The sequence below is a fragment of the Pelophylax lessonae genome (assembly GCF_965119305.1).
Source record: "Pelophylax lessonae genome assembly, chromosome: 3".
NCBI lineage: Eukaryota > Metazoa > Chordata > Amphibia > Anura > Ranidae > Pelophylax > Pelophylax lessonae.
In genome coordinates, this window is record NC_138770.1 from 370,724,506 (window position 1) to 370,747,005 (window position 22,500).

Genomic DNA, 22,500 nt, shown 5'->3' on the forward strand with positions numbered 1-22,500 from the left:
TGCAAGGTCACGTGACAAGAACCCCATGATTTCCATTAAGTACCATTCACATCTGTGCAACTTCATAGTAGTCCCTGCCCTACTTTGGTCCGACTTGAGGTCCACAGACCTCAAGATTACACAGGCATTGCTTCGAGTCACGTCAAATTCGTGTGAATTTCAGGTCGTGCAAGTTTTAAAAAGGGCCTTAGGGAGTTCTACACTCCCTCTCAGCCTTTAAGGCTTGCTTCTGTTGTCACCCCTGACTTCAGAGCAGTGTAGTGGACCCAACATGCCAGTGAGAGATTTTGTTGGCTGGATTGTTGCGTAGGACGATCCATAGTGGATCTGTTTGTTTCACATGTGCATTTTTCTGTGTATATGGCAGGCTGCAGCAAATCAACCAAGAGGCCTCAAGTCATCATCCTGAGACTAAGTCCAAAGGGAAGGGGGGAAAAAGTGCTTAATTTTAATAGACAATTATTTTGCTGAAAACAATGGAGACCATTACAACAAGGATTAACATGGTAAAACGACCAACTCTCTACTTTTCTGTCTATGTATCTGCATTGTGTGCTAAGCACTGTGAGTTTTCTAATAGCACCCAGGATCCAGTCCCAAAATAAAGGTAAACCCTGTCTTATCTTTTCCACGTCACTATGTGTTTGGGTCATGGTGACCCATGTCATGGGTCACATATTTGCCTGTCATGGTGAACATATCCCTAAAGGGGTATGGTCTTCAGGGTCTGGGAACCCTAGAGATGACCCCAGCGCTGAATCTGTACCCACCCTGCTGCTAAAACATTGCACTGCATGCTAAGGTGAGCATCTAAAGCAGGATCCACTGCCCACAGCAAACATTACAGATTGGCCCTACATGTAGGATCTGTGTAGTGCCCAAGCAACTGCTAGATAACATAGGGCTAGTTAACCTATCAAGTAAAATCTTGATAGAAATGTAAAAAAGTAGCTACAAAAGAAAAAAAAAATGGATTTTTTGTTCTACCGTTAAATCTTTTTCTAGGACGTTCATCAACAGACACAGCTCTAGAATCTTCTTAACAATTGGGTTATGCTGCCCATCTTGAAATGGTCGCGGCAGACATGACCAACCAACCCTTTGCGATGTCCATCCTTAAGGACAAACAAATCTGATGTCCTAAATGACTCAGTTGCCACAAGGTACATACATGAAATGTAAACAAATCCGCGCTTAGGATAATTCTAGATTCCTGGTATTTAGTATTGGCTGCAGCCCACCTTTATACTATATTACTAAGAATATAGTGAGAATGAAGAGAAAGGAGGGGGAAGGTGTATGGCGCTGCCAAAAACTGCTGATGTTTCTATATGTCCAAAATTTAGGCGTTATAGATACATACAAAATAAATCACCACTATGGATAAAGTGTCCAGTGCATCCTATGTGTCTTCCTATTGAATGTGCAATACTAAAAGATAATACAAATAAATAATAAATATTTGTGCTGAAAGGTGGATATAGAATAAGTGAAAATTGGTATGATGAGAAAATTAGATGAAATGTATGAATTAAAAAATAGATAAAGGGGTGGATTTGTACAGAATAAAAATAAATATATAAAAAATAAAAAATATAAAAATGGATCCACTTAAAATATGACTTAAATAAGGTGCACAATAGGTAGATAAATATTATAGCAGCAATGATACAAAAATAAATAAGTCCGTTACACCTAAGAAAGAACAAATGGTCCCACAATGCAAGAAAATTCCTAAAAAACTTGGCAAAAAAAGGTGACTTGAGTGCAGGTGTTCTGATGAAATATTAAAGGTGCTCAGGTATATGGTGACCGTTCAGTGCTCCCCGCACCCCTTGGACCGCACTCACCAGAACTAACAGACCAGAACTGAGCTTCTGACAAACGCTGTTCCCAAATTGTTCTGGTTTTTACTTCACACAAGATCTTAGCAAAGCCGTCTGGATCCCAACACCTGAGCCGTGCCGCGCCATCATTCCAAGGCTGTGACCAAATCAGGCGGGCGCTGGCGTGCACTTTATGCTGCAGCTGCTTGACACCGCCATCCATGCAGGGATTGGCAGGAGCTGCCAGAGACATGAACAGCTGTACCTGTTTGTTACGCGATTGTAAGCGCGTGTAAGATTGTGAGCCTTCTTCCCCCATATATCGATACACCTTCGGACCCTAACATCAAGGAACCTGGTTCACAAGATTCGGGTAGATAATCGGACCACCCAACCACTTTGATGGTCAGTGGAGAAGATCCAGGATTATAGACAAGGCCTGATACCCCTGCAGGGGTACATAGTTCTGGTGAGTGCGGTCCAAGGGGTGCGGGGAGCACTGAACGGTCACCATATACCTGAGCACCTTTAATATTTCATCAGAACACCTGCACTCAAGTCACCTTTTTTTGCCAAGTTTTTTAGGAATTTTCTTGCATTGTGGGACCATTTGTTCTTTCTTAGGTGTAACGGACTTATTTATTTTTGTATCATTGCTGCTATAATATTTATCTACCTATTGTGCACCTTATTTAAGTCATATTTTAAGTGGATCCATTTTTATATTTTTTATTTTTTATATATTTATTTTTATTCTGTACAAATCCACCCCTTTATCTATTTTTTAATTCATACATTTCATCTAATTTTCTCATCATACCAATTTTCACTTATTCTATATCCACCTTTCAGCACAAATATTTATTATTTATTTGTATTATCTTTTAGTATTGCACATTCAATAGGAAGACACATAGGATGCACTGGACACTTTATCCATAGTGGTGATTTATTTTGTATGTATCTATAACGCCTAAATTTTGGACATATAGAAACATCAGCAGTTTTTGGCAGCGCCATACACCTTCCCCCTCCTTTCTCTTCACAAGGTACATACACCCTGAGCACCCGATCCACATCCAGAGAGTGCTAAATCCTCCTAGATTCTTGCAATGCACCAATTGTGCAAAATTGCAGATAATGTGCAAACTACAAATGCATAAATATGTATAGTCAAACCATATAAATAAATTCATCAAAGTGCAATATCTGAAAGTGTAATACTTAAGAAAGTGCTTCTCATTGCAAGATACCAATATGTGCATACTGCAAATACACATTATCCTGGTGTTTAAACACACTACACCATGTATAGCTCTTCCTGTTTTTTAGTCTGTTCTGCATTTTCGAGACCAAAATCTCGGTGAGTGTTTGTCATCGGACGTGAAGTCACCATCTGCGTACCAATGTGCACTTTTCATTCGAATCTGGTAAGCAGATGTTTGTCCATCGTTGTTTGCTGTTCAACAAGGGATTCTGGTGAAGGTCTTCCCTTTAAGTACATCACCTATATCTACATATTTCTGGTGAGCAGCCAATCTGACCACAGAGTACGGCGCATTAAGGGTTCTTGGTGGAGGGTCTGATCTTAACTACTAGATAGTTGGAACATACTGCACCATGAGATTTCTTTTTGTTTGTTTGCATACATCTTGCTGTCTCTGTTGAGCTGACTGAGCCAAGCTTGAAGGGAGAGATTAAGCATCACATTTACTTGATGACTGGCATATTTTCATTTCCCATCTAGTAAGCAGACTGAACTGTCCCTACTGTCAAATACGGATTGTTATTTGAGCGCCACAACTCCACCTCTATTTTTTTGATCTGAACTGTCAATATCAGAATTTGCCGGCAGCCTTACTTTGGACTTTATTTTACGCTATTTGGAGCGTGGAATTTCTATATATATATATATATATATATATATATATATATATATAATAATGTGCAATATTAAAGTGCAATGATTGAAAAGTGTTACCGTGCAACAACTAAGTGCTCAAGTGTGTGTGTGTGTGTGTGTGTGTGTGTGTGTGTGTGTGTGTGTGTGTGTGTGTGTGTGTATATATATATATATATATATATATATATATATATATATATAGGGACGCACAGTTGCTGTGCGTCCTAAACTAGGAGCAATAAGTAGTCCAAATTATAAGTCCCTTGTGTAAATATGTGGCAGCCCAACGTGATGACTATGCATAGTACAAGCAGTAGTGGTGGCACTCCCTGAAACACCGCCTAACTGTGGAAAAAGTGCAGACTCACCAGATGGAGTTTCATCTTTGTTGGCACATGTCAAACTAAAGATCTAATAGCGCTTTGGGGTCTCCATATGTTGGATTGCTTGTGTCCCAATAGATGGAATTCCTGTAGATGGTCTCAGAGGGTGAGATAAGGCAGAGGAGCAGAGGACTCCTCATGGTGTAGTATATTAAAAATGTTCTGTGTTTATTTTTTGGAGATTAAAAAGGTATACAGTGGTGATCGAAAGTTTGGGCACCCCAGGTAAAAATTTGTATTAATGTGCATAAAGAAGCCAAGGAAAGATGGAAAAATCTCCAAAAGGCATCAAATTACAGATGAGACATTATAATGTCAACAAAAGTTTGATTTTATTTCCATCATTTACTCTTTCAAAATAACAGAAAACAAAAAAATGGTGTCTGCAAAAGTTTGGGCTCCCTGCAGAGTTAATATCTTGTACTGCCTGCCTCCTTTGGCATTAGGGTGCCCAACACATTTGCAGACACCATTTTTTGTTCTGTTATTTTGAAAGAGTAAATGATGGAATTAAAATGTAACTTTTGCTGACATATTATAAGAATATCTAATCTGTAATTTGATGCCTTTTGGAGATTTTTCCATCTTTCCCTGGCTTCTTTTTGCACATTAATACAAATTTTTACCTGGGGTGCCCAAACTTTCGATCACCACTGTACAAAACCAGCAGACAGTTCAAAGTAAGTAGTAATGGCCCGCACTGTCTCCCGTAACCTGTCCAGTGCCTCAGCAGTCAGTCGTAGGCAATACAGGGAGCCGCGCCGCTCCTGGAAGTAGGATGAACGTTTCAGAGCAGGCCCATTGCAAGCATCTAGGAGGATTTAGCGCTGCCTATACATATTAACACGTCCCAGACCTCTAGGGGTTCTTGAAGCAGCAGCAAATTTCTTAGATCACAATATTTTTCTCACATCTAAATTAGTTGCGCGAGTGGTTTATTATTATCCTCCTCACATCCAGAGAGTGCAAGGCACTCCCCCTAGGATGTTTAGACTTAGAACACAGGGAAGGCAACACAATGTCTTAATTCAGATGGAAACCAGAAACAATCTTTGGAATGAAAGACTGACAAAGGCTAAGCCGCATTATCTCTGTGAGACACAAGGTAAGGTGAACGAGAGGGAGGGGGGGGGGGGGGGAAGGGAGTGAGTAGGGGTGAGGAGGGAGTAGAGGGGGGGGGGACAGAGGGTAAAAAAAAAAAAAAAAAAAAAAGGGTATAAATTGTCCAATCCATTATCTGGTCGGAAACCTTCTCTCAAATCTACAGGAAAAAAGGTTATTTCTCTTAGAGTTAGATGTCAGGAGTTAATTTCGTGACATATAATGTCAGAGGTATGAACTCCCCGGATAAAAGACAAAAAATTCTGAAAGGAATTAAAAACATGAAGGCCGACATAGTTTTCTAACAGGAAACCCACATCTTACATACATCTACTATTAGGCTATACTCAAGATTACCCCATTTGGTATTATGCAGATTTCACAACTAAAAAAATCAAAGGGAGTGGCCATTGGATTGGCAAAAGAAGTGCAGTTTGCTTTGGAAGAGAGGCTGACAGACCACGAAGGGAGATGCCTTTTTTTGAAGGGGAAATTTACAAAAGAGGTGACATTAGTAAATGTCTATAGCCCAAACGATAAACCTATGGGGTACGGTGTACCTTGGGAAAATTCTGTACAAACTAGTAGAATTTAGAAAAGGATGGGTCATTATGGCTGGAGATCTTAACTTTTGTTTAGACCAAGAAATGGACAGTACACCCGGTGCGCAGAAGTACAGAACAACACACTTGAAAATGATTAAAAGGAAATTATTCCAATGTCAACTTCTCGACACAAGACGCATTCTAGGATCGACTGTCTTGATTAAACAGAGGGATAGAGGCGGTGATGGATGTGAAAATTGGGATCAAGATGTGGTCGGACCACGCACCAGTCAAAATGAAGTTGAAAATAGCAGGGGGTCAGCCCAAAATAAACACCTGTAGATTAAATGAGGAATTACTAAGAGATAAGAAATGGGGAGATGAAATTAGAAAAGAATTAGAATATTTCCAAACAAATGAGAATGAAGAAACCCCAAAAGATATACTCTGGGAGGCACATAAAGCCTATATGAGGGGGATCTTCATCTCTAAAGGGGCACGGAGGAAAAAAGAGAACAGAAAACAAAGCAAAATTGATAAAAGAAATCTATAACTTAGAACAAAAACATAAAAATTTGCAGACTGTAGAGATACATCAACTGTAATAAGAAGCGATGAATTAAAAGATCTAATAGAACATGAAATTAGACAGGGGAACAATAGAATTATAAAAGAAAAATACAAATGGAATAATAAAATCTGGAAAAATCTAGCAAAGGTATTAACCACTTAAGCCCCGGAAGATTTTACCCCCTTCCTGACCAGGGCCTATTTTGCGATTCGGCACTGCGTGACCTTAACGGACAATTGCGCCAGACCAGAAATTATGAAGTGTTTTTCTTAGTTTTTGTCAAAGATTTGTAAAGCAGTAATATTCACTGATGTGCGCTGATGAGGCTACACTGATGCACTGATGCTAATCCAGCACTAGGCCTCACCACGACAGACCTTCGATGGATGGGGATGAGCCCAGCCACCCTCAGGCCCTTTACCAGCAAGCCTGCCAGCCACCCTCAGGGCCCTGTACCAGCGAGCCTGCCAGCCACCCTCAGGGCCCTGTACCAGCGAGCCAGCCAGCCACCCTCAGGGCCCTGTACCAGCGAGCCAGCCAGCCACCCTCAGGGCCTTGTACCAGCGAGCCAGCCAGCCACCCTCAGGGCCCTGTACCAGCGAACCAGCCAGCCACCCTCAGGCCCTGTACCAGCGAGCCAGCCAGCCATCCTCAGGCCCTGTACCAGCGAGCCAGCCAGCCACCCTCAGGCCCTGTACCAGCGAGCCAGCCAGCCACCCTCAGGCCCTGTACCAGCGACTGTTAGGCTGGTACTTGCTGTACCGCCAGCGCAGCGGTGCAATAGCGTTTTTGTGACTTTTTCTAAAGTGACACTACATCTTTTTAAATTTTAGTGTAAATGGAGTCCCAGGACAAAATTTCACCTACAGATCCCCTCAGTGCGACTGTGGAACCTTCTGGGTCGCAGCCCCTGTCATTTTTTACAGCACTTTTGGAAAGCCTAGTGTCAAAAGTGGCTTTAGTGTTAAAAAGTAACACTAGCCATAAGCGCCCTTTGCCTTCGCCTCCATCTGTTGTATCTTCAGATTCAGAGGCAGATGGGGCCGCCTCAGACGCACCCCACCCTGGTGACTGTGTCATCGCATTCTGATGGCAATGAGGACCTGTCCTTGTCAGCCACTGCGTGGGAAAGCGCATTGGTGGAAGCACTTAGTTTCAGTGCAAGAAACTTTACCACTTTCAGACCGGAGGATTTGGCTGCTCAATGACCAGGCCCTATTTTGCGATTCTGCACTGCGTGACTGTAACAGACAATTGCGCAGTCATGCAACGCTGTACCTAAACGAATTTGATGTCCTTTTTTTCCCACAAACAGAGCTTTCTTTTGGTGGTATTTGATCACCTGTGCGATTTTTTGATCATGCACTATAAACAAAAAAAGAGCGTCAATTTTGCAAAAACAACAATATTTTTCACATTTTTTTTATATGAAATTCCCCCCAAAAAAAATTTAAAAATCAAAATTTTTTTTAACATTTTCGGCCAATTTGCTTTATGCTACATATGTTTGGTTAAAAAAAAAAACGCAAAAAGCGTATTTTGATTGGTTTGCGCAAAAGTTATCGCATTTACTAACAAAGGGAAAGGTTTTTGTCATTTTTGATTTTTTTAAACGCGTAATGGGGGCGATCAGCAAATTTTTTTGCGGTACTGCGACATTGCGGCGGACAGATCGGACCCTTGACTGACATTTTTGACACTTTTGGGGTTACCAGTGACATTACTACAGTAATCAGTGCTATAAATATGCACTGTTACTGTAAAATTACACTGGCAGTGAATGGGGTTAACTTTTTTGAGAGGGAGGGGTTATGCGTGTCCCTAGGGGCGTGATTCTGTGATTGGCTATGGCTTGAGGTGTAAGAACAGTGATCAAGGGTCCGGCGGACGATCGCGAGTGACCGGCGGACGATCGCGAGTGACCGGCGGACGATCGCGAGTGACCGGCGGACGATCGCGAGTGACCGGCGGACGATCGCGAGTGACCGGCGGACGATCGGGTCCAGCGGTCACACGCGCGGGGTGGGTCTGTGACCGCGCGGGAGTGTGCCTCCGGCGACGCGCGCTCGCTCCTGAGACCCTCACAGGCTAGAGACGTAGTACTACGTCGCTTTGCCTGTGAGGGGCTGACCGCCGCAGTAAATAGTCGTGCAGCGGTCGGCATTAAGAAAAAAAGAAGTCAACGAATTTTATAGAGAAAAGAGATGGAAGGGGAGAAATGGTATACTCAACAACTGACATAGCGAAGGTGTTTCAAGAATACTATGGGAAACTGCAATATTAAAGAGGCAGAAGATGAGAAAGACTCAAACAAAACAGAAAAAAAATCAAGCAATATTTGCGAGAGACGAGGTTACCTAAAATACATCAGGACAAAATTAGATCAGTAAGAAACCCCAATTACAGAAGAAGAGAGAAGAATAGCTCTAAAAACTACAAAATCAGGGAAAAGCCTCGGGCCAGACAGGTATACGGTGAATTATTATAAAAAGCATAAAGATCTGCCAATACCTAAACTAAAAGATTACTTTAATGGGCTGGGACAGAAATATGACATGAGTAAAGAGGCACTTTTGGCATGAATTACTGTCCTATTGAAGGAGGGAAAGGATGCTACAACGTGCTCTAGCTACAGACCCATATCGCTCCTAAATATAGACGCAAAACTCTTTGCAAAAATTCTAGCAACCAGGATGAAAGATCTAATGATAGAATGGATTCATAGCGACCGAGTGGGCTTTATACCCGGCAGACAGGGTAGAGACAATGGAGTTGGAACAATCCTATTGACACAGCAGATGGTTAAGAGGGACCCCCCTCATACTTCGGCTCAACAGGATGAGATTGTCTAGAGACTGAGGATTCTTGTCACATTTCACCAGAATCTTATTGCAGAGATCTTGTGAGGAACTGTGCAAACGGAACCGCCTCATAAAAAGGAACACAACATCAGGCCCAGTACCCGCATGCAAGACGAAAAGATCACCATCTGCTGGGCAGCAAAAGCTGAATTGCCTCCTGCAATTTATGAAGTTTTTCCAGAGGAAGAAACGCTATGACTGAGGTTCAGAATCAGACCCAGATAGTCCAGGCTTGTAGACGGTACTAGAGCAGACTTCTAAAGATTCAGAACCCAACCGAACTCCCTCAGAGTTTGCAGAGTAATCTCCAAGTTGTCCAACAGAGCAGTGGAAGACTCAGCTCGCAAAAGCAGATGGTCCAAATACCCCAGTACCGCTATCCCCCGCTTACGCTGCAATGCTAGCCAATACTTTTGTGAAGACCCGAGGAGCAGGGACGAGATCAAAGGGTAATGCCACAAACTGATAATGCTCCTTGCCCACAGCAAAGTGGAGGAAGCGCTGGTGGCCAACATATATTGGAATGTGAAGGTAGTCATCGATGTTGCCAGAAGCGAGGAAACCCCCCCTAATGTAGGGATGCCATCACCGTTGAAATGGATTCCATTCGGAACTTCTGTACCTGCACAAAGCTGTTTAGCGACTTGAGCTCCAGAGTTGGATGCACCTTGCCTTCATTCCTGGGAACTGTAAATTGGTTTGATGTCAGAAATCACAACAATCACCCCTTGAAGTAACAAGTCTTGCACTGACCCAAAGATATCCCCTAAGCGATCTGGGGACAAGTGCAGATTGGAAGGGAAGAACCTGTCCGGAGGATATGATCGAAAATTAATCTTGTAGCCGGAGCGAATGACTTCGTGGACAGATTGTCCTGTGTCAGGGAGGTCCAAGAATCCGGAAACCAGCGTCCCCAGATACGGATGAGGGCACCCCTTCATGCGGAGGAAGCCTTGTCCGCAGGTCTGGCAGAACCCGCTCGTGGCATACTGTACCAGGTCCTCTAAAAATCCCCAGTGGAGGCTCTGAGGGCCTAGTTCCCCTTGTCTTGAGATCCTGAGGGAAGAAAGGCCTCATGAGCTGAAAAGAAAGGCCCCCCTTCTGCGACGGGACTCCTTAACCTTGGAAGTCTGAGGAAGAAGAGTACTCTTTCCCCCTGCGAGGCCTTTGATTATGTCATCCAAGGAAGCTTCAAACAGGCGATCCCCAATAAATGGAAGATCAGATAAGGCCTTCTTCGAAGCCTGGTCCGCAGACCAGCAATTCAGCCAGATAATACGCCGCAGGAGGACTACAGAGACCGACAGTCTAGAAAGCAAGGGAGCCGCATCCAACGAGGCATCACACACCGTAGCCCTTGGACAAACTGATCCGCCAGCTCTGCAAAGTCAGGGGGGAGCTGTTCCCCCTCCAGGTCCCGGCGAAGAAGTTTTGCCCACTCTGTCATAGCCTTGTGACACCAGGGCAATAGTACATACAGGCCTAAGTTCCAAACCAGCCACAGTAAACATTTGGTGGGTCAAGGCCTCCGACCTCCTTTCAGCCGGATTTGAGAAGACCAGGGTCCGGGATTACAGTGGCTTTATTCAACCTGGAAACCGGGGAGTCCACTACAGGAGGAACCATCCATTTTTTTTAAGGAAGGGAATCCTCATAGGAGTACCGCATTCCAAAAAGCTTAGGGATTGCAAAGGTGTGTTTTGTACACCCCCACTCTTTTGTGACAATATTGTCAAAAAAGGAAAGAAAGGGGAATACCTTCGCCCCTTTGGAGGACCTGTGGGTGCCAGAAGGTGACCCGCGTCTCTGATGCTGCGTTGGGTCGCATCCTCCATCTTTAAGGTTTCTCATACAATCAGCACATCCACTAGGACCTTTTCATGCGCTGCTAGAATAAAAGAGGAATCGCCCCTCACTATCTGAGCACGCAGGGTGCGTGGATGCAGACCCTGAAGGGTAACTACCACTTGCAGCAGCTGAAAGATTCAGGATCTGATGAGACAGAGGAAGAAGGTGAATGCGGGGAACTCTTTTTGCTAGCCTGTTTTCCTGGGACCAAATCTAGCTTGGACACCAAGGACTCCAGGACCGCTATTAGTGCAGTTCAGTTGTTGGGACCCCGGAGGGTCTGACAGCCTCTGAGAGGGGATCAGGTGGTGATACATGCTCCAGGGACTCCATGAATGTAGAGGGGAACAGCCGCTGAGGCTACACAAACATGGCCGCCAATATGTAGCATAAAAGGCTAAAAAAAAAAAAAAAAAAAAAAAAAAACGCCCTGACGCGGCTCATGTGGGGGTGGTACGGACCCCAAAAGCTTGAAAACCATACAATCAGGACCCATTACCCTCCCAAGATTTGATTCTTCAGTTGCCGGAGGCGCCCCCCCCTTCTCAACACTCCAGACCGACCTAAAAAGGTATGTCCACCCCTGGAAAGGGGGGGGGGGGCGGATGAGGGGCAAAGGCCTGTAGAAGACCACAGAGGGGGGGGCTGACTTGGAGGAAGGGGAGACCGACCATCCCAGGGAGGGGCCCGAGTCCACCCAAAACCCTCCAGGGTTAGAGGAGGGACAGCGACTTACTACACCAGGAACAGGGTGGTCACCGCTCCTGACAGACCACCACTCAATCAGAATGGGGGTGCTGGAGAAGGAAACGCTGCCACTCAGGCCGAAACAAGTTCGTATGGGCCCTCGCGACACGTTTAACTCACAGGCCAGCCCCCGTCCAGTGAGGCTATATAGCGGCAGAGCTGCGGTCTGCACGTGCTTGCTGGCCAGACTAGGGGAACCCTCTAGATCTAGATTGCCCTGTCCGGAACTTGTTTGTAGATCTCATAGAACAAAATAATAAAAGAAGAAAAGGGGGGAAAAAAAAAAATTACCAGGACCAGAGATCCCAGCAAAGAACTAGGTCCTTACTCCTGACTAGGCAGAAATAAACATTGAAAACATTGTCCCAGAAGGTGGCTGTTACTTCTGCGCGCAGAGTGTCGGAGCTAGCGGCATCCTGTCGTTCGTCTTAACTGGTGGTTCTCAGGGATAAGGTAATTGTTCCTCCATGTCCGTCGTTCCTTCTAAAGGTCATCTCCGAAGGTCATTTTTATTTAAATGAAGACCTTGTATTGCCCTCTGTGTCCCAGGCCTAAGCATCCTGAGGAAGTTGCCTTGTATTCATTGGATGTGGTTCATGCAAAAAGGGTGTACCTGGCAGTTACGGGGTCTTTTAGAAAACCAGACTCACTATTTGTCCTCACAGATGGACTTCGCAAAGGGTTGGCTGCTTCTGCTGTGAACATTTCCAGATGGATCAGACTGTGGTTCAGCTTATTTCATTAAGTGTCAGGTTCCTCCTTTCCCTGTTAAGGCGCACTCTACTTGGTGCTTAGTGCCTCCTTGGCCTTTCGTCATCAAGCGTCAGTGATGCAGCTTTGCAAAGCGGCTACCTGGTCATCTGTGCACATGTTCACGAAGTTTGATAAGGTGAATGTGTTGGCATCTGTGCATGCTTCGTTCGGCCACAAGGTTTTGCAGGCTGCTGTTTAGAGGACTTGGTCCTCTTTGAGGGCGTTTTCATATTTTCAGGTGAGCTCTAGTTGTTTTATGGCTGAACTCTATGTTACCTGGTTGGCTACATTTAGTCTTGTGAATTATTTTTTTTTCTCGCTATTCCCACCCCTTATGTTTGACACTGCTTTGGGACGTCCCACATAGTCAAGAAGATGAGTTGTGTTAGTCAAAGAAAGAGAAAAATGGATTTTTGACTTACCGTAAAATCCTTTTCTCTGAAGTTCATTGACGGACACAGCACCCACCCCTCTATGGATTTGGGTCTCTTCTGACACTGCTTGTAACAAAAAACTGAAGATGAGGCGCTGTGTCCGTTAGTGAAGGAAAGAGAAAAATACTTGTCCAAAAAGGATGAGAGACTAATCAACTAAGTATGCAAGCAAAAAACTGGAGCGGGGGTGTTATTTGAGTGTTCATTAGGGGGAGCCCTAGCAAGTGTTTTGGCAGTGTTTAATCCCTTAATGGTAGCCTGCATACAACCTATGTTCTATAAGCCATGCATTCTGTACTGTACGATTAAGACAGAATTTTTTTTACTTACCAGTAAAATAAATTCTTGCAGTACAGGACACAGGATCTTTAACCATAGGTTATATGCAGTTACCTTAAGGCGACTGAAAACTGGCAAAAAATGCTGCTAGAATGTTGTGCTGCAGCACTTTGGAATGAAACCAGAAATAAGTCACTGTTTCTAAGGAGGGTATCATCAGGCCCAAGACCCTCATGCAAGTACAAACAAGGGCTGAACCAGGGACCAAAGAGAGACAGAAGTTTGTCTCAGGGTAGGAAGTCTGACCAACCAAAAGTTTAGAGTCTGCAATGTTCTTTAGACATTTGGTGACAGGGAAAGGGAGGACTTAACCTTTAGTAAGATTATCAAGGTATCCAACCATGTATATTCCCTAGAAATGTAGCACAGCAAGGATCAGGGCAAGCACTGTAGTGAAAACTCAGGGGGACCATGGACAGGAAAAAGCAACAAATTGGAAATGTGCAAAAGAAATCAGCGCAATTAATCAATATAGTGTCTTGGTGCTACAACACAATTCTAAATAAATAAATGTGCAAATATAGCAAACTAGGCAATTGTGTGATATACTTTTGAGTGAGAACGTTTTTTGATATAGCCTCTGTATAATAGACAATATATATATATATATATATATATATATATATATATATATATATATATATAAAGATAAAGGGCGATATAAAATATTCAATAAAGTGACAATGTGCTGGAAATAATACAACAAATATCTTCAAAGTGCGTATAAAAGTGTGAATAAAGTACAGTCCCTAATAAAGGTGCTGCTATAATACAGTCCAATCCAAAAATGTGCCAAGTATAGATTGGTAATATAAGGTGCTTGATAGGTGTCTCAGGGAATGTGCTCATACACCACCACCAATTAGCCACTAGATGGCCTCTCACCTCAATAAAGACATAGAATAGCGATATGTCCTCAAATCCGGTAAATCCAGGTATATCCAGTTAGATAGATGCCACTTGTAAAACTGCTAGTCTCAGGGGCTTGGATTACATATCCTCTGGTAAACCGAGCCCCTCACACTTTTATATGCACTTTGAAGATATATTTGTTGTAATTTTTTCCAGCACATTGTCACTTTATTGAATATTTTATATAGCGCTGTATCTTTGTATATATTAACAAATTGGAAATGCTTCAAGTCCAGCACAAAACATTGATGGTATGGATAAAGAGGAAACATGGGACAGTCCAAGAAGAATCCCAGAAAACAACTGAAGGAGGGAAAAAACGACTGACCTGGCCAAACTTTTGATCCTGCAGGAACAAATTTAAAGTTTGCAGAACCAAAATGGGCTGAAACTTTCCATTTGACTTGCAAACAACAGGTTTAAGTGGAAAACTTGAGCGTTTCTTTTTTGGGACATAGGCAATGGTACCCTGTGAGAGGCGCTGCTTAACAGCCGAAGAGGATTTTCATGACTGTGGGGAGAGGCAAATTTTAAAGCATGAAGCAGACAGTGAAAAACTCCAGCTTTTGGGCCCTGGAAAATAGCGATGCACCGAATGTTCGGCAACCGAAATTATAAGTAAATAGGCCGAATAAATTTTGCCCGAACAATGAAGTTTTTAACTCCCTCCCATCTGCGCTACAGCCTATATACGGCTGCAGCGTGGACTTGAATTTTCGGGAGGCCGTTTTTAAACGGCCTCCCAGAAAGACTCTCCCCGCGCGCTCCCGCGAGCGCGCATCGGGGAGAATCTGTGTCAGCCGTGTCCCTTGGACACGGCCGATCACAGATCGTGGTGATCAAGCCGTCCAATGAGAGATGATCTCATATGTAAACATATGAGATCATCTCTCATCGCCAGCGCTCCTTCCTCACACAGACACTGCAGTGTGAGGAAGGAGGGGGAGCCGACAGCCGCCGGGGACACAGCAATGTAATCAGGGCACTGACGCAATCAAATAACCCGTGTAGAGTGAGAGGCGCGCGCTTTATGCAGCAAACATGTCAGCAGTGTGGAAGCACTTTAAAGTGTCAGAGAAAGAGGCATTGTATTTTTGTTATTTGATTTTATCTGAAAAGCAACACAAAATAGTAAAAAGCAAATTTTTACCATTTAATTATTGTAATGGTGAAAAAATTGGCAAAATAAATGGAAAAAATGCGAAACACCGTGTTCGGTATTCGGCCTTCGGCCAAGCATTTCATTATTATTCGGCTTCGGCCAAGAACTTCATTTCGGTGCATCCCTACTGGAAATTACACTCCTGTGACCAGAAGGCTTAAAGATTTCCCCCACTATGAAAATTTGATAGCGTCCCTCCATTGGGAAAAACGGACAGAAGCCAGACTTGGCTGGCTTGGAGGAAAACATTTGTTTACAACTTTGGAGCTGCCTCAGGAGTAAAGTTTACTTGCAGAAGTAAAAGTCATATTTTTTTGGGGTAGAAGAGTACTCTAAACCCCCCCCCCCCCTTGTGAACTCCTTGACATACTCATCCAAGGAGAGACCAAACCCGTGTTCACCTTCAAGAGCAGAAGTTTTAAGTGCTTCTTGCATTTATGCCACATACCCTTCACATATGGACAGAGAATGACTTATCCTGGATATCTGGGACATGTATTCACCAAGTCATTAACACAGTAGCGCAAGACAGCACGTAAAAAGGTCTATTTGTTGACAGAATGATCCATTACAATGGAGGGTCTAAGGCCATGTGCTTTGTCCAGATAAAAAGGTTTTGACTTATACACACACTCAGCTTAGAGTTTATACTCAACTCTAATGGGTGAAGGAATAATAAAACTATGGACTGACCATGAGCAGTTGTAATAAATTCATTCTGCACACATGTATTGGGTTAGGTTTATTATAAAATAACACCCATTCAGAATAACATTTTAGAACATTACTCACTTAATCAGTAATATAAAGAGAACTTTAAAGTTTTTCTATCAAACTGCTATTTGCACTTTACTTTGATGCATATTACAGATGATACCTGTAAAACTTGGCAGTTTCATTGTTAAAGTTTATGATAAAATGTTTATTAAGTTTCATCGTATGATTTTGAAATCATGTTATGTTTGTGATGGTTCATACCAAGGACCATGTTGGAAATTTTCCAAATGTAATATTAAATGGAGTGCTTTTTGCTTTGATAGTTGACTAGAGGGGCATATTGCTACTGTAAACTACACACGCCTTGTAAAGCTGTAATTCTTGCAACAAAGGTATACAGAATATATTTAATTTAGAGGCTAATAACTATACAGACCATGAAACACTTACCTGATCCTATGCCATCAATATATACCAAACATGCTGCATGTATAAAAGCCATAACAGCATTAAGTGTTGTCCCAACGTCCTCTTTAACCGACATATCATCTGCCGTGACATTGATAAAATTCACCCAGGAAAGTATGTCTCGTATACTAAGTATGCAACGTCGACCAAATTCTTGGTTGATTAGCCATTCAATGAAGTCCATAATCAGCTCAGCTATGCCACCATCTGCAATATATGAGAAATTCACAGATCTTTATTAGTAAAAAATTGTTTGCATTAGCAGGCATTTCCAGCTCGAACCCGAACACAGAAAATAAAATGTGTTTAAAAAAAACACATTGTAAGAACACAATTTTTTCATGTCAACTACAAACATGGATCGTTTCAAACTTGTATCACATTTTAAAATCTACATGTTCAAATTATTCAGTGTATAGACATTAACCCTTTTGCGGCTATGCCTGCATGATGTACGGACCTTTAAAGTCACTTCCAGCAAGCCAGGTCAGGGCACTGTATGAACACGACGTTCCTCATTCTGTTTTAAGCACATGGTCACTTGAGTAACCATGAACTTATAGCAGAACTGTTCAGCACACCCTTCAACTTTTTATTTTTTTTTTGATCAGCAGCTGACAAAGTGATTACCCGTGATGTGGGATTGATTCGGACAGTTAAATCCCCCTGTGGCAACCCTGCAGCTGCCGCCTTCTCCTCCTCTTGTCTCCCACCAGCTTCAGGTGCTACAGAAGAGCCACAGATGAACTTAAATAGATCAAACTAGACTCGAGCCATTTGACTTCCCCTCTACTGCCCCTCCAACCCTCACCATTTACCTAGCGCCCAATCCTTGCAGTGCTGCTTCCCCTCCTCCCGCACCAGCTGCTGTGGGAGATTGGGGTCAGGATGGAAAGCAGCAATAAAATTAACTTTCCCAATATTTTATTACCTTTAGTTAGAAAACTTACCATTGCTGTCGGTGAAGTCAAGACATAGTCGAACATTCAGATTGTGTTTAATTATGTCCAATATATCTTGCCGATCATTACTCTGTGGGCACCAAATTTCTGTAAATCTGTTACGTAGGGCAGGAGACAGCTGTAAAAAAAAAAAAAAAAAAAAAAAAAAAAAAAAAAAAAAAAAAAGGAGAAGCTACCTTAGACCTATACTGTAAACAGACGGCAAAAAAAGCATTAGTGCACTATACCCTGAACAGAAATTTTGCCGGACAATGCTCACAGCAAAAAGGATTTGCTTTGGTAAAACATCTTTATTTTAAACTTGTTTCTGCCTTAAGTTGGTTTATAGGCTGTATTTAGAAATCTATTTTGGCATCTTAAGCCACAAGGTCTCAATTTGCAAATTAGCAGATACAGAATCATTTGAGGTGTGTATTTCCTATCATTGGGATTCAGTGGGAGGTTACTACATATATGGACGGCTGTCTAGCTATGAGGACAACATACTATTTTATTTTTTTAAAACACACAAATAATGGTCATTTTCCTAATCTGTATGGAGATTTTGTCAGGTTACTAGCATAGATGAGGAGTTGAACAAAATTTGACAACAGTTACCTCTTTCTTTCCAAAGTCACCACCAGGGTTCATTGTAGCCAAAATTCGGAACTTAGCCCCGGCTGTTAAAAACTCAACATCACTGTCCTCCTCTTCACTTCCCTTTTCAGCCAGTACCAAGGTCTTCTCATCTTCAAGAACACTGTCAACAGATATACATAAATTATATATCTTTAAAAAAAAAAAAAAAAGGTATTCCCTTTACGTACTAAAGTTACATCTTACAAGAAAATTTTTACCTTAGCACACACTGAAGAGCCCGAATAAAAAGCTCTACTGTGGGGTTTAAGTAAATGCATTTCAGCACTGCCCAGGCAGTACACTTGTGCATCCGCTTTGAAAGGGGACAGGTGCCTCTTACATCAGGGGTATGAATCAAAGACAAAATAGTTCCTAAATGGCCCGGTAACCGATCTGTAAGCCAAAAGTCACAGACATTGGTCACTCAGCATCCTGCTCCGTAGTGCCCTGGTGATCCCAACCTTCACCTCCACATTCAGTTTTACTTCTTCATTAATAGGGTGCCGAACTCCCGCCGCAGTTTTACTGTGACAAGGTGGCTCAGCTGCGCGAACAGACGTAACTGTACGTCATTAGCGCAGGGCTAGCGGGCGCACACGCGCAGTCCCCTCGATGTTTTGACTCCATTCAGAACCATTCCGTCATCAGATCCAGGCCAATGATTTTTGGCCTGGACCTTGTGATAGGTTTTGACCAATTGCAGAGTTTTGACCAATTGCAGAATGTCCTGTGCAATGTAAACACAGACACCGGAAATGATGCAATCTTCTCTCCTGGAGCCCTTTTTGGTTCCAGGGTGAGAGAAGAGATCTACCGAGTACCTAAGCATTAAAATGACACAGGTACACATAGGCACACATTTAACCCCTGATCACTCCGTTAACCCTTTCACTCCCTGTCACAGTGTACACTATACAGTATACCGAAAATTTACTGATCACTGTATTAGGGTCACTTGCGACTTCAGTGTGAGAGATGGTGGTAGTTAGTGTCTGTCCCAATTAGGTTTAGGGTACCTGCCATACATCCCCTAATATTTAACCCCCTGATCACCCCCAGTTAACCCCTTCATTGCCATGTTACAGTGTCACGATTATAGTGTACAGATCTTTTTTTGATGACTGTATTAGTGTCACAGGTGACATCAGTTAGCATCAATACAGGATAGTATCAGATTGCCCACCACATATTTAGTTACACATTTGAACCCTTTGATTGTCAGTGAAACACACTAAACCCCTCCATTACTAGTATAGTGTCTGAACAAATCAATAGCTTTGATCTGGTGAGAACTATACTAGTGTCCTCAATAGTTTATAGTGTTCCCAAAACGCAGCGTTAGCAGGATCATCCTCCACACCTGCCAGCACTGGTGTTTAGCCCCTCCACACATCCTCTAAGAAGTGCAGTATCAGCAGAATACTGTCACTTCCGATACAAAGCACACTAAACTGCAGCATTAGCAGAGTCAGACCTGATCTCTGCTAGCACTAGCAGTTCAATTTCTTGGTAGCATTTAAAACATTTGACAACCAGGTACTTTTTTTTACCCGAGTCACACTAGTATTATATAAATTTATTGGCCAAAATGTCTTAACAGAGGTACTCTAGCGAAGAGGCCTACACAATGCTGAGTGTGATGGGGAAGCCTCACTTTTAGGATCAGGCTCAGTATTCTAACCTGTAGAGAACAACGGCACCTTGACCGATAGATCTGGTGACGGAATAGTGGTCCCTGCTAGATCAAGCCTACCCGATCCCATTCTTCTGTTGCTGAGGTGCAACAATCGCAGGGTTCTAGTTTGCAGCAGAGTGTCGGTATTAGTGCCGCTCAATCTTCTGCTGAACTGGCAAGCACCAGCGGCCTAGTACATCCTGGTCATAGTCAAACCAGCATTGCAGTAACACTTGGTGAGTCCCATAAGTGCAGTTGAAGCTGGTGTGGTGACTAGCACAAGTAGTGTTCCGCAGCCACCAAGAATTCGAAGACAGGTCCGAAGAGCCCAGTGTCCTTCCTGGTGCGCTAGCAAATTCTGCTTGGGAGCCCACCACTTCTGCAGTGCCCATACTCTCTCTCCCCCACCCACCCCCACTTACTGGCCAACCCGTAATTCAGGAGGAAACACCAGATTTTACTACCCTTGGTTTTTACAAACTTTTTTTCATGGAATATCCGTACAGATCTATTGTGGACCGAACCCATTTATATGCCGATCAATTCATCTCCGCAAATCCAAATTTTACCATTGCCAGAGAATTTGCATGGAAACATATTACGGTTTCCAAATTTAAAACTTTTTCTGGGCCTATCCCCTCTCATGGGCATTACTAAAAAGAGTGAGTTGCGGTGATATTGGTCCACTGACCCAATTTATCACATGCCTGTGATCTCTGCTACCATGGCCAGGACTAGATACGAGCAAATTTTGCGGTTCATGCACTTAAATGACAAACTGTCAATCTCAGGGTGACCCTGGATATGAACAGATCAACAAAATTCAGCCCCTCGCAAATCCCTTCAACCAGAAGTTTGCAGCCCCAACAAGCCGTCTGTGTTGAGGAGTACCTGATTAAATTTTTTGGCCACATTGCTTTCAAACAGTTTCTCTCCAGCAAGCGTGTCAGATATGGGGTCAAGATATAAATGGATTTTTGTAAAATCTTACCGTAAAATCCTTTTCTCTTAAGCTCATTGACAGACGTAGTCCTCCTTGATTCAACACAACTCGGGTTATGCTGCCCTCTACAGGAGTAGGACTAGACAGGAAAGAAAACATTCTGGCTACACCTTAGGGGCAGTCCCAGAGGGTATATCCTCTCTCTCTCTCTCTGCTACAGCAAATCAGTTATGTCACAAAGCAGTGTTTAGAGAATTTAACCCAACCCAACTCAAAAACAGAGGGGCGGGTACTACGTCTGTCAATGAGCTTGAGAAAAGGATTTTACGGTAAGATTTTACAAAAATCCATTTTTCTCTGTCGCTCATCGACAGACGTAGTCCTCGTTGATTCAACACAACTCGGGACGTCCCAAAGCAGTACCACAAATGAGGGGTGGGAAAATGGAAATCAAATCCAATCTAGAAGGCCCAACCGGTGCCAACTAGAAGTTCTCAATGCTCATCAATCAAAGATGAGACTCAACAGAAAATTACAACAGAAAAAAAAACCCTCGAGGTAGACCACCGGTCTCCTCAAATTGCGGCCTGCAAAACCTTGCGGCCAAATGAGGCATCCGCCGACGCCATCACATCAATCTTATAAAATTTTGTAAAGGTATGTACCGACGACCAGGTGGCCGCCTCCGTGATCACAAAAAGTGAATCCGTCTTACGGAACGATTCCGTAGCCTTCAGGTATACCCTGATTGCCTGAACCACATCCAAGGAATGCAACGCATGTTCCCGATGATGATTGGGCTGGGGACACAAGGAAGGTAGTACAATATCTTCATTCAGATGAAAGTCTGAAACCACCTTTGGAAGAAAGGATGGCTTCGGATGAAGAACTACCTTATCCCTATGAATCACTAAATATGGGGACTGGCATGACAATGCAGCCAGTTCTGACACCCTGCGTGCAGAAGTGATAGCCACCAAGAAGGCCACCTTCTGGGATAAAGTAAGCAAGGGAATCTCCCTGATATTTTCAAAGGAAGGTTACTGCAGAACCAACAAAACCAAATTAAGATCCCAGGGCGGTAAGGGTGCACGGACTGGTGGAGCCAGGTGCCGCACCCCCTGGATGAAATTCCGCACCAAGGAATGAGTAGCCAAGGACTTCTGAAAGAAGATTGCTAACGCTGAAACCTGACCCTTGATGGTGCTCAAGGCTAGTTTCTGCTCAACCCCCTTTTGCAGAAAGGTCAATATTCGGGTCACCGAATAGGTACGTGGAGGAAATCCTAAAGATTCGCACCACGCGATATACGTCTTCCATGTGCGATAATAGACCTTGCTGGAAGTCGCTTTCCTTGCCTTAATTAGCGTAGGAATAACTGAAGCTGACAACCCTCTGTCCTTCAGTACCTGGGTCTCAATGGCCAGGCCATTGAACCCAGCGACTGTAAAGCACAATCGAAGATCGGTCCTTGAGACCGCAGACACTTCCTGAGAAGAAGTTCCCAAGGAGCGTTCGCGACTAGCATGTCCAAGTCGGCCAGACCGGCTTGACGAGGCTAGCCTAGAATTTCCAGGACAAATGGAGCTGACTGGATCCGAACCAGGCTGCCCTAGAGCCATCTGGCCCCGGCAATCCGACAAAGTCTGATCGTTCTCTGTTCCCACACATTTATCAGACATCTGATTCCTATCAGGAGTGGTGATTTCTCCTGGTTGAACATTAGAGACCG

General features: G+C 43.4%; 1 protein-coding gene across 2 annotated transcripts in view; it reads right to left on the bottom strand.

Moving 5' to 3' along the window:
• MDN1 (midasin AAA ATPase 1) overlaps positions 1-22,500 on the bottom strand; it is a 902,759-nt gene that overhangs the window by 491,795 nt on the left and 388,464 nt on the right. For both annotated transcript variants that reach the window (XM_082250237.1, XM_082250236.1), the window contains exons 32-34: positions 18,130-18,271; positions 17,521-17,650; positions 16,553-16,777 (exon numbers count right to left, since the gene is read on the bottom strand). In XM_082250237.1, the coding sequence (XP_082106363.1) occupies positions 16,553-16,777; positions 17,521-17,650; positions 18,130-18,271 (497 nt within the window). The remainder of the gene's footprint in view (positions 1-16,552; positions 16,778-17,520; positions 17,651-18,129; positions 18,272-22,500) is intronic.